Below are 15,721 nucleotides of genomic sequence, written 5' to 3'. Positions count from 1 at the left end.
ATTGTAGCGCGATTCTTGATTTTCGCGAGAATCTGCAATTCCGCATCCTACAAACTCAACAAAATCAAATCATACCGGCAAGAGTCCCGCGATTTTAACGCGTCGAAAAGTACGGGTCAAAACATTCTATCGTCGAAGAACGTCGCGGCACTAACGACGCAATCACGGTGATAACGACGACGACGAGGACGACTAGGACGTCACAGACGCGTCGCGACGTCTGACATTCCCGCGTTGTCGGCGTCGCGGTGCCGCCGTCATGACGACCGCGTATGATAAAGTTCGCGTATGCGCCTTCAAGATGTGTCAAGACGCGTGCGCGACTAACAGCATCTGTGCGAATATCATGTAAATGCGTCGGATTTTTCAGCATATATGAAGAAATAAATTTGTAAAATATAAAGGGGAAAAACTAATGGAATTAATTAGTTACAATTATATGCAAGCATTGCAGATATATCATTTTTTTAAATATAAATATCGCAGGTTTTTTCAGAATAACATGACAATATTATAGGTCACAAGTTTTATAGGATATATAAAAAAAAGCATGCAATTTTTTTTGCAGAATATATGATTAATATCTTTTCATGCCCAATATATAAACGAAACAGGACGTTAAAATTAAAAAGATGATTATACGCTATGATTATATACGACCTTGTTTGCGATTATATGCGACGTTACTTGCAAAACGAACTTGAAAAGATAAGATTTTTAATTCTCATAGCACAGAGAATATATATTCAATTCAATGTACATAAGTTTGTTTCGTATCTACATATATGTCTGTACATGAGAAAATATGTTTTATATATTTTATCTTTATAAAATTTAGGAATATGAAATATTTTTAAACATATAACAATAATTCTAGTATTATCAAATATTAAAGTATCATCTTAAGTTTAAACATTATTCCTAAAATTCTATTATGCCCATTATACAACCCATTATAAAATTTTAACAAAATAATATATATGCATATATAGAACTTTATAAAAAATCTTTTTATGAAATTAAGAATAGTATAATAATGTGGAAAGCGTCTGATATCCTGTAATACTAAAGCCTATGAAGAAAGCTATCGCTCTTGTAGGTTGTTGCGGAAGAATAACATATGAAATTGTATGACCTATTCGGGCAAGTACAAACGTTTGTATCAATATTTTAGCTAACCATAGTGAAGGTCCAGTACCTAACCACAGGTATGTGATTATAAACCATGGCAGAATATTCTCCAGATCATTCTGGTGTGCTCTTCGTACACGCTCCACATCTGGATCATTGAATGCCACTTTGCCTTTGCTGCCTAATTTGGTATCTTCTTCATTCATAAATACCTATAACAATTATTACAAAATTAATTTCATTCTGTGTGATAGAATATTTACAAATTTCATAATTTTTAAAATTTTAAATAAATACAATCTAATATATACATTTTAAAAATAAATAATAAGATCTATTTTTTGCTAACTAAATTAAAGAAACTCAAGAAAATTTTTACTGTATTTTAATTTTCCTCTAAAATATATATAGTCTTTAGTCTTTAATTTAATTTTATTAAATTTTTATCAAGAAAAAGAGAAATATTATGATACTATTATATAAATTATATTATCTTATATTTAGAGTAACATGGTGACGCAGTTTATTGTAAACTTATTAAAAATTTTATATTTATTAAATAAAAATATATTATCAAAAATAATTTACAGAAAAGAGGTTCTATATTATGTTTAATTTATTACGTTTTTTCTAAATCGCTGTCGTACGGTCAAAGGTAACATTGCCAGCAATTTTAACACCAACACGCTGCTCCAAAAGCCGAACACTTGAAACAATTCTGGACTTATTTGAACCATTTTTTTTTCGGTTTAGGCACGTTTTAAAAAGTATCAGTCTTCGTATATAATATAGATGATTTTGTACCACGTTACGTATTAAACTGTATCACGCAGCATAAAGCAAATGGACGTCTCACGATGATATTCCAAATGAACGTTTCTACTATCTCTCATGGACGATACTACATGGGATACGCTGGAGAGAGGAGAGAGGAGAGAGGAAGGCCATATATTATATCGTATATATATATATATATATATATACTCTTTAAGAACACTCATGTAAGGAATGTGAAATGATTGTGAAAACTGCGCGTATATATAAAGAACACAATAATTATTGAAAGACTGATTGGATTATTGAAAGACATATTTTAGATTAACTTTTTATAGTAATAATGATAATGAAGCAATAAATATCCTGATTGATGAAGAGACAATTTTTTCTTTCGCTTGTTTTATTCAACATCATAACAGATTTATCTCCCAATATTTACACAATTATGTTCTAATTCTATTTTTTAAATAAATGAAATGTTAATTATTTATTATAACAACACGTAGCATGTGCTTCTTATATAGCGAAATATTTCCTATATTAAATTGTTTTTCTCCCATACGTTATTTTTAACATATTTCGCCTGAACTCTAATGAATTATTCAGTGCTTACGACTTAAGATCTCTCCTTATGAAGATTTATATCATGAAGTTCTTATAGAATTTTTAACATTTTTTGCCACTATTCGAAATGAAAGATACATCTTTAGGCTCTCTCTCTTTATCCAAAGAGAAAAAAAATATGCAATCAGGAAATACAGAAACTTTAAAACAACGTGAATTACTTTAGATATAAATTTTACAAAAAATACATGGATTAAAAAAATTAACCATTTTCTTTTTGCAAAGTTGAATTTCTAATCAAAATAGAAAATAGGAGAATATTATATCATTTCTCGAATGGCAAATTAATCTTTCCTAAGTATTAGAAAGTCAGAGGTTAGGACATGCGTGACATATTCCTTTTGATCTTCTAATCTAACGGAAGATTTACATTACCTCGAATGTTCAAGTCCGATGTTCAATAGGTGTAAATTTTATCCAGCGACATTTTCGTCCCTAGGAGACAAAGTCTCCTATTGGTTATCAAATGTCGTACGTCCATTGGATGCAGTGTGAATTCTCCATAATTTTAATCCTAGGTATTTTCTAGCAAGAAAACATAGGGAGACACAATGTCACGCGATTGGTTATTGAATAGAGAATTTTCAAATTCCGAAAGAATTCTATAGTTCAATATGTACTTTTCGATTTACATAAAATATAAAGTGACAAAATATTTATTATACGTAACGTGAATTTTTGATAAATTTCCAGTGACAGTGTACATTGGCAGGCTGATATTACATTTGTCCTACCACAAATTGTTTAAGCGTATTGATTGGCTGCTTTCTAGAGACTCGAGAAATTTTCTTTTCTGCAGCCAATCAATACGCTTAAAAAATTTATCGATTTGATGACAAATGTAATATCGGCCGTAGTGTTGAAAGCAGCTACGAGTCGCGTGCAAGTCGTAATTTGCATGAGTGACTAGACGTTTTGTTAATAATTCTAACCAATCACGCACATTACCTGAACACTCTGTATCCATTGAAAATGCTTCATTCGTTTTCGTCATCCGCGAGGTGAACGTTCTAATATTATCAAAGAAGATTCTCGAAGCGACCACGTGCAAGGTAACGAAAATGCGCTGCTGCTCGGCCAATGATAGAGTCATTTGATCAATTCTCTCGAGTCGCCATTTTAAGTTAATTTCAGTTTTTCGATAAATAAAATTAATATACGAACCACTATTTTTCGAGTAAACGGGCCATCATATAATTATTGTAAGTATATTGAGAAAAAAAATTGAAATTTTACAATAGGATAAAATAATGAAATTAATCATAACGATGTTTCGCCAAAATTTTCTAGACGCTTATTTCATATCTTTGAACAGTCTCGCTTTGTGCAAAAATCGCAGCAAGTTTTCGCAATTTTTATTAGATTCTTTCTCACTCTACAAACCGCGTACGTGAACCGAATACGTGTATACTCGCTTTCCTAGAAAGATATTAGCGTCGCGCGCCTATCAAAGTTGCTGTTTAAATCGAGCGACTCTAGCCGAGGCCGAGGCCGCGTGCGCGTGCGCGTCGGGCAGATCGCTGACGCAGGGAGTACGTCAGCTGTTTTGTTAGGCTCTCGCCGAGGAGACGTGCGTGTGCGTCCGTCAGCGTTAGAGGAATGGTGTTGCATTGTTGACTGGTGGGGCATCCTTCTCTCGCGCAACTTTCGTCGTTGCACGGTAACGGACGCGCTCCTTTGTTCGTCGTGTACGCACCCGTGAGAAAGACTGCGTGACGCTTCTGCGTGCGACGAGGGAATCGCGAAACGCGCGCGTGTGTGATCGCGCGTGTGCCTCCTGCCCCGTGTGTGTCGTGTATGTGTGCGCGTGTGTGCGCGGGGGCTCGTGCTCGCCTCCGTTACTACTCCGGAGTCACGCTTATACAGGAGGAGTCCCGTCCGCGCTGATCCCGCGGGAGATCAGCAGGTGATCGTACGACGCGACATTTATCGGGACGTCCTCGCCCGCTCGGGATATCAAGACCGCGTGGTGATACTTGGTGAGAGGCTTGGAGCGAGGAACATGGCACAGCCGACGAGTAGCGCGCTACGGGCGCTCGCCCTGGAATACAAGAGCCTGCAGGAGGAGCCCGTCGAGGGCTTCCGCGTCAAGCTGGTCAACGAGGACAATATGTTCGAGTGGGAAGTCGCGATCTTCGGTCCGCCCGACACTCTTTACCAGGGCGGATATTTCAAGGTACTGCTGTTTACGCGTTTGGCGTATCTCTATATCGATGACGTTCGCGCGTGTATCTACGTATTTCACGCGATGACGGATAGCGAGGGTGTTTAACTATGTGCGCGACGTCGTGCTTGGTTAGGTCGCCGACCATCGCGATCATTTCCATTTCTCTCCTCCGCAACGGAAAATATATGTACGTGTATAAAGAGCTCGATTTTAGCGGTCGGGAATTACATCGGTCGGTATATACTTGCTTTCCGAGAGGGAGAGAAAGGGCAGCATTCTTTCTATTGTGGGAAGCGCGTAAACAAAGGAGCACGAGCTGATTAAGCTTCGAAAAATATGCTGCACGATGACTTTGATTTTAATCTTTATAAAACGCAAATATAACGCAAGTATGCGCTTTGACCTTCTACGTGATATTGTTGACCATCGTTTCCATTTGCCAGCAAATTCATACGAGTTGAAATAGTTCGCGATACTTATCGCTGATAATGATACGATACACGATAATATTACGAACGGAAAATGCGCATTCTTATTTACTATTGAGAAAGGAATAGAATGAAAAAAATTAATTTGAGAGTTTACGTTTATATTTGGATAGCAAGTTCAAGTCATCTTGTGTAAATCAATAATATAAATTGTAGTTAGTGTCGCAGGGAGATATGTCAAACCTTTGAAATTGAGAAAATTCTTAAAATAAATTGGATCGATAAATTACTTTGTATCTTATCGAAAATCAGACGTCTAGATTTTATATACTTTTAAAGAGAGCTATTTATTTACCTATTTATAAAGATTTGAAGTTTTTTCAATCACAAACTATAATATAATCGCAAAATATAATATAATCTTGTATGTAATATAGATAATTATATACTATTAAAATATTAATACCAGTTATCGTCAATATCCGCGACTAATATTTCGATATTAAAAGGAGCACGAGCCTCTCGTTATCGTCAATGTTTACACACACTTGCGACATTGCGGAATTTCGTGTTTGCCGCATATGGCCGAACACCTTGTTTGCCATCCTTGAGCTTTAATGTTTATCTCGGAAACTTTGTATTTCTTGCCAAGAGAATCGTGACAATCACACGCGCGCGAGTCATTGAGACTACCTTGACCGGAGAGATGACAATTGTTGGCAGTAGACGTTATTCCCTTTCTCTCTCTCTTGCCGAAAAATCTCTCGTCCGCACATTAATTCCCGATGGAATCGGGGATCAAGTAATAATTAGATAGATTGACTTTAGATTCGTAACATTGGGAATTTCGGTCGTAAAGCCGTGCTCGAAAATTGCATATCACGGACAGTCGTTGCGGGAAAAAAAATGTACATTGCGAGGAAAAGTTTAGCGTAATTTTTCGCCTCTGACGTCACATGCGGGAGTAGGGTCGAAGAAGCGGGAGGCTTAAATGCCCGGCCAGGTTGAACGTCAGACAGTAGAATGAGTTTTCTGCCATTGCCGTCGCGGCTATAAAGTTTTTTTTTTCCTGCACGTCGCGTCGTGTCCGCTTTCTAAACCACTCTCTGCCTCGTCGTGAACGCGAGTGAACGCCTATTCACGTAACGCGATGTATCTTCCCACAACGTAACCACTGGTAACGAGTGTCGCGCGTGTTTCTTGTAAACCGCGTGTATACCGTATACATGCAAAATTGCCTCTCTGCGTGGTTATATCTTCGAAAGACTGCGTCCACTATGGATTAATCTGTTACATCCACACTTTACCGTAATCGCGTTATCCCTTAACCGGTGAATGCTCGAGCGTCGCTGTGTGCTCAGGTAAACAATCGCTTTCATCTTACGCCACGTTTGAAGTACCTTCGTGAATGAATAACTTTATGTACCTGGGTATCTCATTGTCGAGAGAGTACGAAGAGAGTTCTCTCCGTCTCTTGCGCGTCCCTTTTATTTATAGCTTCTCCCGTCAATTTGAGATAAATTTTTTCATTATAAAAGTTTTCACAGATCAAATACATAGTCTTCGAATTATAAGCTAATCTTTTCTTTCATTGTAAGCTCTGTGGATGAATTACACTTGATAAATGATAACGCTATAAGAACGTAACTATGATGCAATCGAGGCTTATCAAAATCAGAAAAGAGCGTTGCATCGCTACGCATGTCAATAATACAAACGCTAAATGAATCGTGCATAGTCTGATCGGATTACGCATTCATCCATTTTTAATGATCGTTGCCTGTGAAACGAAGAATTTCAAACGCGGGAACCGTTTTTGGGACTTATATTCGAAATATGTCGATATCATAATGTCAACATTTCATTCGTGTTTTTTTAGCACTGTACGACATTGGCTCTTATATTCGTTCGCGAACACAATGATGATCGCAATATATTTTTACAAAGCGATCACGTTCTATTTATCAGAAGCCCCTTGACCAGAATTTATGCACGGCTCGCGATAAAAGGCGAAGAGCGCAACGCGCGGCTTGCCAAGTTACATAAAATGCCATCGAGCGTTGTCTCGATTCTATTCCTGGGTGCAAGCAAGCCCTACCGATCGCTACGGCACGGCCAACCGACTTTCACCTAATCTCATTCCGTTTTAAGATGAATGTGCGCTGATCCGTCTCGTCGCTGCACGAAAAGTTGATCTGGAATCACTGGAGACGCTGAGACTTTGTCGTGTCATTTTTCCACAAGTCTCTCTCTCGATCGGATTTTATCCTTTCACTTGGCGAAGATATGGCGGGCGTCCCGCGAGTATCGGGAATTTTCGCGATTATACAACTGCTAAATCGAAAGTCGATACAAAAATTATAAGAAGAAGCGTAATGTCGACTTATTCGGTCCTGTAATTTCGATAGAAAATATTTATTTATGGAATGAATCAATAACTAAAGTAATAAATTCGAAAATGTCGAAAACGAGAAAATTTTTGAAAAAATTGATTTTAAAAATTGAAAGATTAGTAACATATTTATGCTCTTTTAAATCGAACGATTTCTAACGATCTTATATTATGTATGTTGTCAAATTTATTTCACAGTCGTTATTAAAATATGTATAAAAAGATTTTCATTATTGGAAAAGTAAAATTTATCTTAATTTTTTTACATATTTTATTTTTTACATTTACATTTTTTGCAACATTTTAACAGTTATTAGTTTTAATATTTAAAATCGTTTTATTAAATATTGAATTTATATATTTATCTATCAATAATTATATTGTAGAGACAAATCTGATAATATATGATATTATTAAAAATTATTCAAGCTTAAAAAGCGTATAAATACATATTAATTACGCGCTATTAATTTTTCAAGTTTTAATCGATTTAAATTCGAAGACAAAGTTTATTTTTTTCTCTATCTTTTTTTCTCACATAAAAAATTTTTATTCTATATTTTTAATCTATTTTTGTAAGAGATATTTTTTTTCACTTTGAAACTTTGTTTCCTGATTCATTCTGTATATCTTACATGTGTTGAATTGTTACAAAAAAGTTAATTTCGTCTTTTTTTTGTTCTTCATAAATTATGACGTAAAATGATCGAAAGAAATCTTTACAAATTACAGTTTAGATATAGATAATTACAGTTTAGATATATGTAAGATGTAATAATAACATAATTCTGTCCGTGATTGAAATGAATAGAGTTAGAAGAATTTAAATTACCATAGTTATTAGCGCATGGAAATATATATAGACTTAATGAGTAAATGAAATTGAACGATGATTTTCATACGCTTCGATGTGCTTCATAAACTTTTCCTATTGCTAGAAATCATTTATATTTTTTGCGTCTTTCGATGTTATTCCTAAATTAAATCTCGTAAAGTAACTTTTGAGCAAATAGCAGTCTTGTTTGAAAAACGCTCGATCAAATTGATCAGGCGTGACTCGATTCGATAGTTTCAAAAGTCGCCATCTACCTCATGTTACACAACGTCGCGTTACGATGACCAGCGGTGCTTATTGTCGAAGTAGGTCGCGAAAATTTGTAGGTCACACGGTGGAGTTGCGACGAAAGACGACAAAATGATAGTTTCATATCGGAGCAATCTGTAAAAATTCTTCAAAATCTTACTCTGCCTTGCGTAAAAAAGCGACTTTTATACATATCAAATTTATAGATATATATTAATTTTACAGATGCAATACACGTGTAAAATATGAAATCTCTATTGACATATGAAATCTCTATGCGGTAAAAATAGGAAATCCGCATTATGGACAATTCTCGGAATATTTCCCCTGACAATGTCATGCAAGATCGCACGCCGATAATCATGATCGATATCGCATCGAAAAACTCGGTGTTTACATTACTTCACACTCCGTACAAAGGAATTCAAATATCGGCGAACAGAAATTATTACAATACATAATAATTTAATTGAAAAAAATCGTAGCAAAAGTTATATCAAATATTATGGAAAAAAAATCTTTCCAAACAACAAGCCGCCAGTTCCGTTCTATTTGGATGAGAAAAGTCGAGGAAGATCACCTGTGTGTAAGAAAATTTTCAGAGCGATGTGTCAGCTGGCAAATATACGTGGACCAAACGCAAGCCGCGTTTCCGACTAGAATTTTCGTGACACCGTAAGCGTGTAGTCACAGTAGAAAGTAGGTTAATTCTAGAACGCGGTTATCCCGGAGGACGAGGTGGATATTTGGGCCATGACCAGGTCGCGATCAATATAGCGTCCCGACGACGAAGCCTGCATCGAACAACCAATCGCCCTTTTCGCGCTCCGGAATGGAAATCGATATCGTCGAGCGACCACCTCGGAGATTCTCAATCCGATCGAAATGTCGAATCTCATCCACGTCGCGCTCGCCTTCCGATCGTCTCTTTTACATCTCTCGCCTTGTTATCTCGGCTACGCTGGACGGCCATGTTGCTCCACTTTCGCAGCATCGGAGAAAAGAGAGTCCGATGTCTTTATTCGTGGATTATACGGAACGCTTCGCTTCTACCGCATTAATTCGATCGGTTTTTTTCTCTTACATCAAACATTTCTCGTTGGCGAGACGCGAGGAAGAAGGGAACATTGCCCGTCGCAATTTTCAACTTTGCATTTTATCTCCGACCAAGAGAGTTTATTTGAAATCGTACCAAGAGCGCGTGAGCTTTCTCGATGAAAAGGAACCAGTTTTTTTGAAGACTCGTATAGGCAGGTATTAAAATCGGTATAATTTCGTCGGGTACGAATTTTGAGGTCGAAACCGTTTCCCACGTTGATACATGACAAACGACTGGACGTAGGGTACGTTCCTCTTTTTCGCACGTGTCGCGGATATTGAACTCGAAAAACGAAATTATAACGGTTCCAATCCCCGGGATAAAGATGCGTAGGCGTATCGACGCCGAGTCGAGCGAGCGTGAATATCTCGAGTCGATGTATGATTGACCGCGGTCAATTTTCTTTATGTTGCAGGCACACATGAAGTTCCCGCCGGATTATCCGTACAGTCCACCGAGCATTCGTTTCATGACAAAAGTTTGGCACCCGAATGTATATGAGGTGAGTGAATATATACGGGAATTATCGATCCCCCGCATGCCTCTCTTCCCCCCTGCCCCGTTTCGACCCTTTCCTCGCCGTGGCGTATACGTGCGTGTCCTTCCCGTCTCCCTTGCGTCCCTTTTCCGTTCATCCCGTCTCTCACCCCTCGCCGCACCGTATAACGGCCGTCCCGCTCTGTCTGTGTCCGCCTCTCTTTATCTTCCACCCTCCGCCGCCATAGCTTTTACAACCATCAGCTTTTACATCGTCACTTTCAGCGCTTGTGAAACCATCCGGGTCGTCCGAACCCCCTCCGGCCGATCGCCTCTCATCGAAACGCAACGAGCCGGAGGGCGGGAGGGAAGGCCGGAGCGTAAAAAAAAGAAAGTAAAAACAGTCGACTCGAAAAATTGCGCGTTGCGTACTAGGTTCTCGTTCGAGGTTGCATTTATATTGACGTATCACCGCCACCGCGTTCTCGGAACGTCCGGCCGCCGTATACTATATTTACTCGCGGACTCGCATCGTCACGCGCGATGTTCGACGCACGCTTGTAAAATCTCCCGCGCGCGCGGACGACTCCCGTTATTTCGCCACATCCGCCGACACGCGAATTCGCGCGATGATTAACGAGGAAGAAGCGCGGCCGCTGATGATTCTCGCGAGAGCTCCTCTCGAGGAAGCGATCTTCGTGTTGCTGCCACTTTAAAAGGCTCGAAGCACGATGATCGTTTGCTACGCGCAAGTAGTAGTACTACTCGTTTGAACCTCGCCATCGTTTACTTTCCCATCGGCTTGTGTTATTTGTAAAATAAAATATTAATTACAAGGTAGAAATATATATTTCGACGTTTCACTTGTGAGAGTCTCGTCGAAACCGGAATCGCTACGTAATCGTGAAGAAAGTAACTTGCTTCACGAATATGATTGAAGTGTCAAAATTTCGCGAGCGAAGGAAAGGGAAATTTCTCCTTCGAGAGATCGAACCGATCCTCGAATAAAAATGTAAATTCATTTCCGCGTTTTTCTTACGTATTAGCGGGTGATAGCATTCGCGTTTGCACAAAAGTATCGTATTCTCCCATGCTTATCGACCTCGCTCGCTCTGCGTTTGTCGCATCTCCTGCTCGCCGTTCGCCGTATATGACCCTTCGGAGGCTAGCGAAGCGAAGTCAATGACCGTCGAAAGCCCGTGTGGACATCCGTGTCCACTCGCCCGTCGACGATAGGGATAGCAACAACGAGAACGTGTTACAAGTAACGAGGCAAACGCGAGGCACCTTTTTTTTTTATTTTTAAGTCTGGCCTATCCAAGAGAAGATATTAGAGTTTACGGATAAATTATTTTCCCCCCCTAGTTGCGTACGAAATAAAATAGATGATGTATATATCAGGAAAATAGAAACACAAATGCGAAATTAAATATTTATAGGATCATTATTGGTATAAAATACTTTAATTATTAAATTGCATTTTTTTCCTGAATTCTTATATTTTGACATGTGCTTCGTGCGTGTTACGTTAGTATCAACTTTCTCATATCTCGGTTTGAAAGCCCGAAATGATTGACCTGTTTGCTAATCGATTGATAAGCTAAACAGCTTATTCTTTCACAATTATAATTATGTATTGCGAGCACTAAAATTAGATTTTATTTCCATTGTATTCAAGACGCTAGAATGTCTATGTTTAATATTCGTATTTCAATACATATTTAGATTCAAAATGAAGTGGAACAAATTGGTACACTCTGTACATCATTTCCGTTCTTTATACATTAAATATGATAATAATAAGGCCGGATTAATTACGGAGTGAAAATGCAGCGATCAAACGGGACAGACTGTAAAAAAACTCTCTCTCTCTTTCAATTATACAAAGAAAATTAAATCCGCGTTTGCATCTCGTTTTTTTTCCATCGCGCAAAATTTTATTTCGATGACAATCTACTGTATATTGCGCAAATTCTCGAGGAAACGATATCTACTCCAATATGTAGTGGTTTCGCAATCGAAGCAGATCGTTGTAGAAACGTTACCCGGTATATACGATATATACGCTTTAACACGTGTACAATTCGCTCTTCTTGCAGGCCAACTTTCCCCGTCGTGAAATTCATATTACTTACGTATGTACGTGAGTACTGCCACATTACGCGAATCTTCCTCGGTCTAAACCGCGTAAACAATTGTCGGTGATGTACAGTAAGGATAGCTATAGATTATCGCACGCGATAGACAAAGAATAAAAGATACAAAGACATTGTTTAATTTAGCTTCGTATGTATAGACTGTATATAAAATGATTTTATATCGAATCTTTACAAACAGCGATTTAAAGTTATAATTATAAATATAGATACAAATAGAAAATTGCAAAGATAAAAAGTTTAAATGCAGAAAATCATAAATATAAAGCCAATTTTATTTTTTTTTCAAACTATCCACGCGAAAGGAGAAAATAATATCAAGAAAAAATCTTTCGATTTTGGAACTTTACCGATTGTAATAAGCGCGATCTTATGTGAGTCGGCCATTCTTACATACAAATGCGTGCGGGAACAGCCGATGCCTATCTCTGTCGGTCGTGTCAAGTGCCGGGCGTTTACTCGAGGAGCTCGCCTTCGCCTTCGCGGTTTATTACCGAGGTGTTTGGAGCGCCGAGCCACGGTGAAACCACGACGCCTTGTCCTACTTGCTGAGCGTCTTCGCGTCTTCAGGAGAGATAGAGGCGATCTTATGAGGAAACGTGTGCGACGAAACCTCGCAATTTTTTTTTTTTTTTTTACGTCATTTACATGTGTGACAAAGTCACGTTTCTTTTCTTGTAATAGTTTTATATATATATATATATATATATATATATATATATATATATATAAGACGTTGTGCGTTAACAGATAGAATCTCAGCTTCAAAAATCATGTCGAAAGTTTCTCGTCTTCAAGTATAGCGTAGAGCGCGTGAATCGCGGTGTTCTCGGTGGTTTTTCTATAAGTACGATCGAAAAGGTATCATGTCCTTCGAGTGACGTGATATCTTTTCAAAGGTAACGAACGCGGAACCACAAGTACTGAGGTTGGCGTGTTTTATACGGTTTTTTGCAATTCTTTTTAATTTTTCTCTCTATCTTCTAAAAAGAATAAATTTAATATCTTTTAATAGAAAGTAAAATTTTTTAATAATATATATCTTCTTTTTTTTTAAATAATGCGCGTCTCCTTTGATACTATTAGATTTTAAACAGCAAATAGTTGTTCAGTACATATAAATCCAGCAAGAGTAAACAAGCGCACAATGCGATGAGCAAAACTTCTGAAAATAACACGCTTGAATTTCGATTCATCGCGTAACAAAACAAAGCGTCCAATACAATATTAGTCGCGAAAATGAATGTGCGATAAAAATGTTTAAAAAATCGACACAAGTCTGAGAATGTTTCTTTCTTTGTGCAGAATGGTGATTTGTGCATATCAATCCTGCATCCACCCGTAGATGATCCACAAAGCGGCGAGCTGCCTTGCGAGAGGTGGAATCCGACGCAAAATGTCAGGTAGGTATAGTATCCCAAAACAAAAAGAAAATAACAATTGTCTAAGAGCTATAGTCTTCGAGATTCTTAAGGTGATTAATCAATTTTTGTGCTAGAACTATCCTGCTATCGGTGATCTCGTTGCTGAACGAACCCAACACATATAGTCCTGCCAACGTGGACGCATCCATCATGTATAGACGTTGGCGTGATTCCAAAGGAAGAGACAAAGAATATGAAAATATCATAAGGTAAGACATCGTCAATAATATCGTCGCGTCATGTAGTGACGTCGTGCAGTCGCGGAGAACTTGTTCGTTGGAATTATAATATAATTATCGTCAAATTGGAGTAGCTAAAAGCCATATACGACAGATAGCTGCGAAAGCGCAAGATTACCAGTAAATATGTACACATTTAAATACTAAACCAATCATAAGAATTTATCTAGAAAAATTATTATTTATGCTTAACTATACGAGTATATCAAGAGAATGATAATATAATTTTAATATGATAATTTGCATTATAAACGATACGCTGAGGTTTGCTTTTTTTCTATCATTAAATCATACATAAATTATTCAAATATATAATTATACATAAATATGTATAATTAAAGTTGCGTATTGCTAAAAATGTATATATTTGTACTCAGTCTCATATAAATGTAAAAATATACAAGTGACAGCGAGCTCGATCTGGGAAATGTAGTATCTAGGAAATTTTAAATCTGAAAAAACTTTAAAAAACGTAAAAAATTTTGTTTCTAATTATATGTATTATTTCTGGAGAAATATATTGGGAAACATTTTTTCCAATTCAAAAATTCTAAATAAGTTGAGTCTATATCTTCTATAATTTTTAAATTCTCGTTAAGAAAACGTCTTGCGAACATTGGCCACAACGAGCTAGGTAGGTATTTTGTCAATATATATTTTGTGCATATTTTCTATTTATATAGGAAACAAGCCCAAGCTGCCAAGATGGAAGCTGAAAAGGAAGGTATCGTCGTACCCGTGACTCTGGAAGATTACTGCATAAAGACTCGAGCGAGGCCAGCCGAGCAACAGTTAGACATGACAGATTTTTATGATGACGAATACGAGCTAGATGACGACGAAGATGAGCAACTTAGCGCGACCGATTACGAGGACGGCGACGATAGTGGCAACGGAGAATCGTGATCCATTTCTTAAATAATATTAATACCATAAAAAAACCGAACCGCTAATTATTATTATTATATATATATATATATATCAGTTCTGTATAGATTAATAAATTAACGAGCTTCTAAACCGGATGATTTCTCTCTTTATTTTTCTTTTTTCAGGATGCGTTACAAAAATTCAAGTAAACATTCTCTTGGCACAAGAGAACTAAACACTCCGAGAACGATTTAAATAAGAATTTATGTGTCTCTCTTAAGCCATCTTCAATTATCATATATTTCCATAAAACAAGTCAATTCCACTAGTCTATCATAAGCTTTTGTTAAAAGTAAAAAAAAATGAAATAATCATATTCGTCTATGTACCACATGCTTTCACAATTTTTAATTTTTATTGTATGAAGTAATATGGATTATTTGTTGATGGTTTATGAAAGATAATATTCCTTAACCCTCGTATTATCGAAATATTAATTAGATGTATAGTGAACATTCGGTCATTTATATAAGTTTTTATTTGTGTTTTTATTATGGTATATCTAAAAAATTCCAATTAATCATATTGTATGTGTATATATTGTATGCGTATACATAATTATACATACAATGTACATATCATATGTTACAAATCATACATTTTTTAGATGCTACATAAATAATCTCCTTTCCTCTTTTAAGAAATTAATTCAGAAAAAAAATTAACAGAGTAATCACAAGTAAAAAATTGACTGAGCGAGGGTTAAAAGAAAAATTAGAGTGTTATTAATAGTTGTATGAAATTATATATAGAGAATCCCGTGTTTACAAGCTCTTTAACTTAAGCAATATGT

General features: G+C 36.9%; 2 protein-coding genes across 2 annotated transcripts; one reads left to right on the top strand and one right to left on the bottom strand.

Annotated features, from left to right (window-relative positions):
* Positions 1–912: 912 nt before the first annotated feature.
* On the bottom strand, positions 913–2,034 carry LOC105255368 (microsomal glutathione S-transferase 1). Its single transcript, XM_011264616.3, has 2 exons — positions 1,755–2,034; positions 913–1,343 (listed from the first exon to the last, which is right to left on the bottom strand). Exons 1-2 carry the CDS (start codon positions 1,866–1,868, stop codon positions 1,020–1,022), a joined length of 438 nt encoding a protein of 145 aa, XP_011262918.1. The 5' UTR covers positions 1,869–2,034; the 3' UTR covers positions 913–1,019.
* Positions 2,035–3,811: 1,777 nt separating this feature from the next.
* Positions 3,812–15,406, top strand: LOC105255367 (ubiquitin-conjugating enzyme E2 R2). Its single transcript, XM_011264615.3, has 5 exons — positions 3,812–4,708; positions 10,118–10,204; positions 13,641–13,738; positions 13,834–13,968; positions 14,682–15,406. Exons 1-5 carry the CDS (start codon positions 4,535–4,537, stop codon positions 14,902–14,904), a joined length of 717 nt encoding a protein of 238 aa, XP_011262917.1. The 5' UTR covers positions 3,812–4,534; the 3' UTR covers positions 14,905–15,406.
* The last annotated feature ends 315 nt before the right edge of the window (positions 15,407–15,721 follow it).

This window comes from Camponotus floridanus, unplaced genomic scaffold, assembly GCF_003227725.1.
Source record: "Camponotus floridanus strain SB8 unplaced genomic scaffold, Cflo_v7.5 scaffold103, whole genome shotgun sequence".
Taxonomy (NCBI): Eukaryota; Metazoa; Arthropoda; class Insecta; order Hymenoptera; family Formicidae; genus Camponotus; species Camponotus floridanus.
Note: the sequence above shows the minus strand (reverse complement) of the source record. Positions and strands in the feature narration are given on the sequence as shown.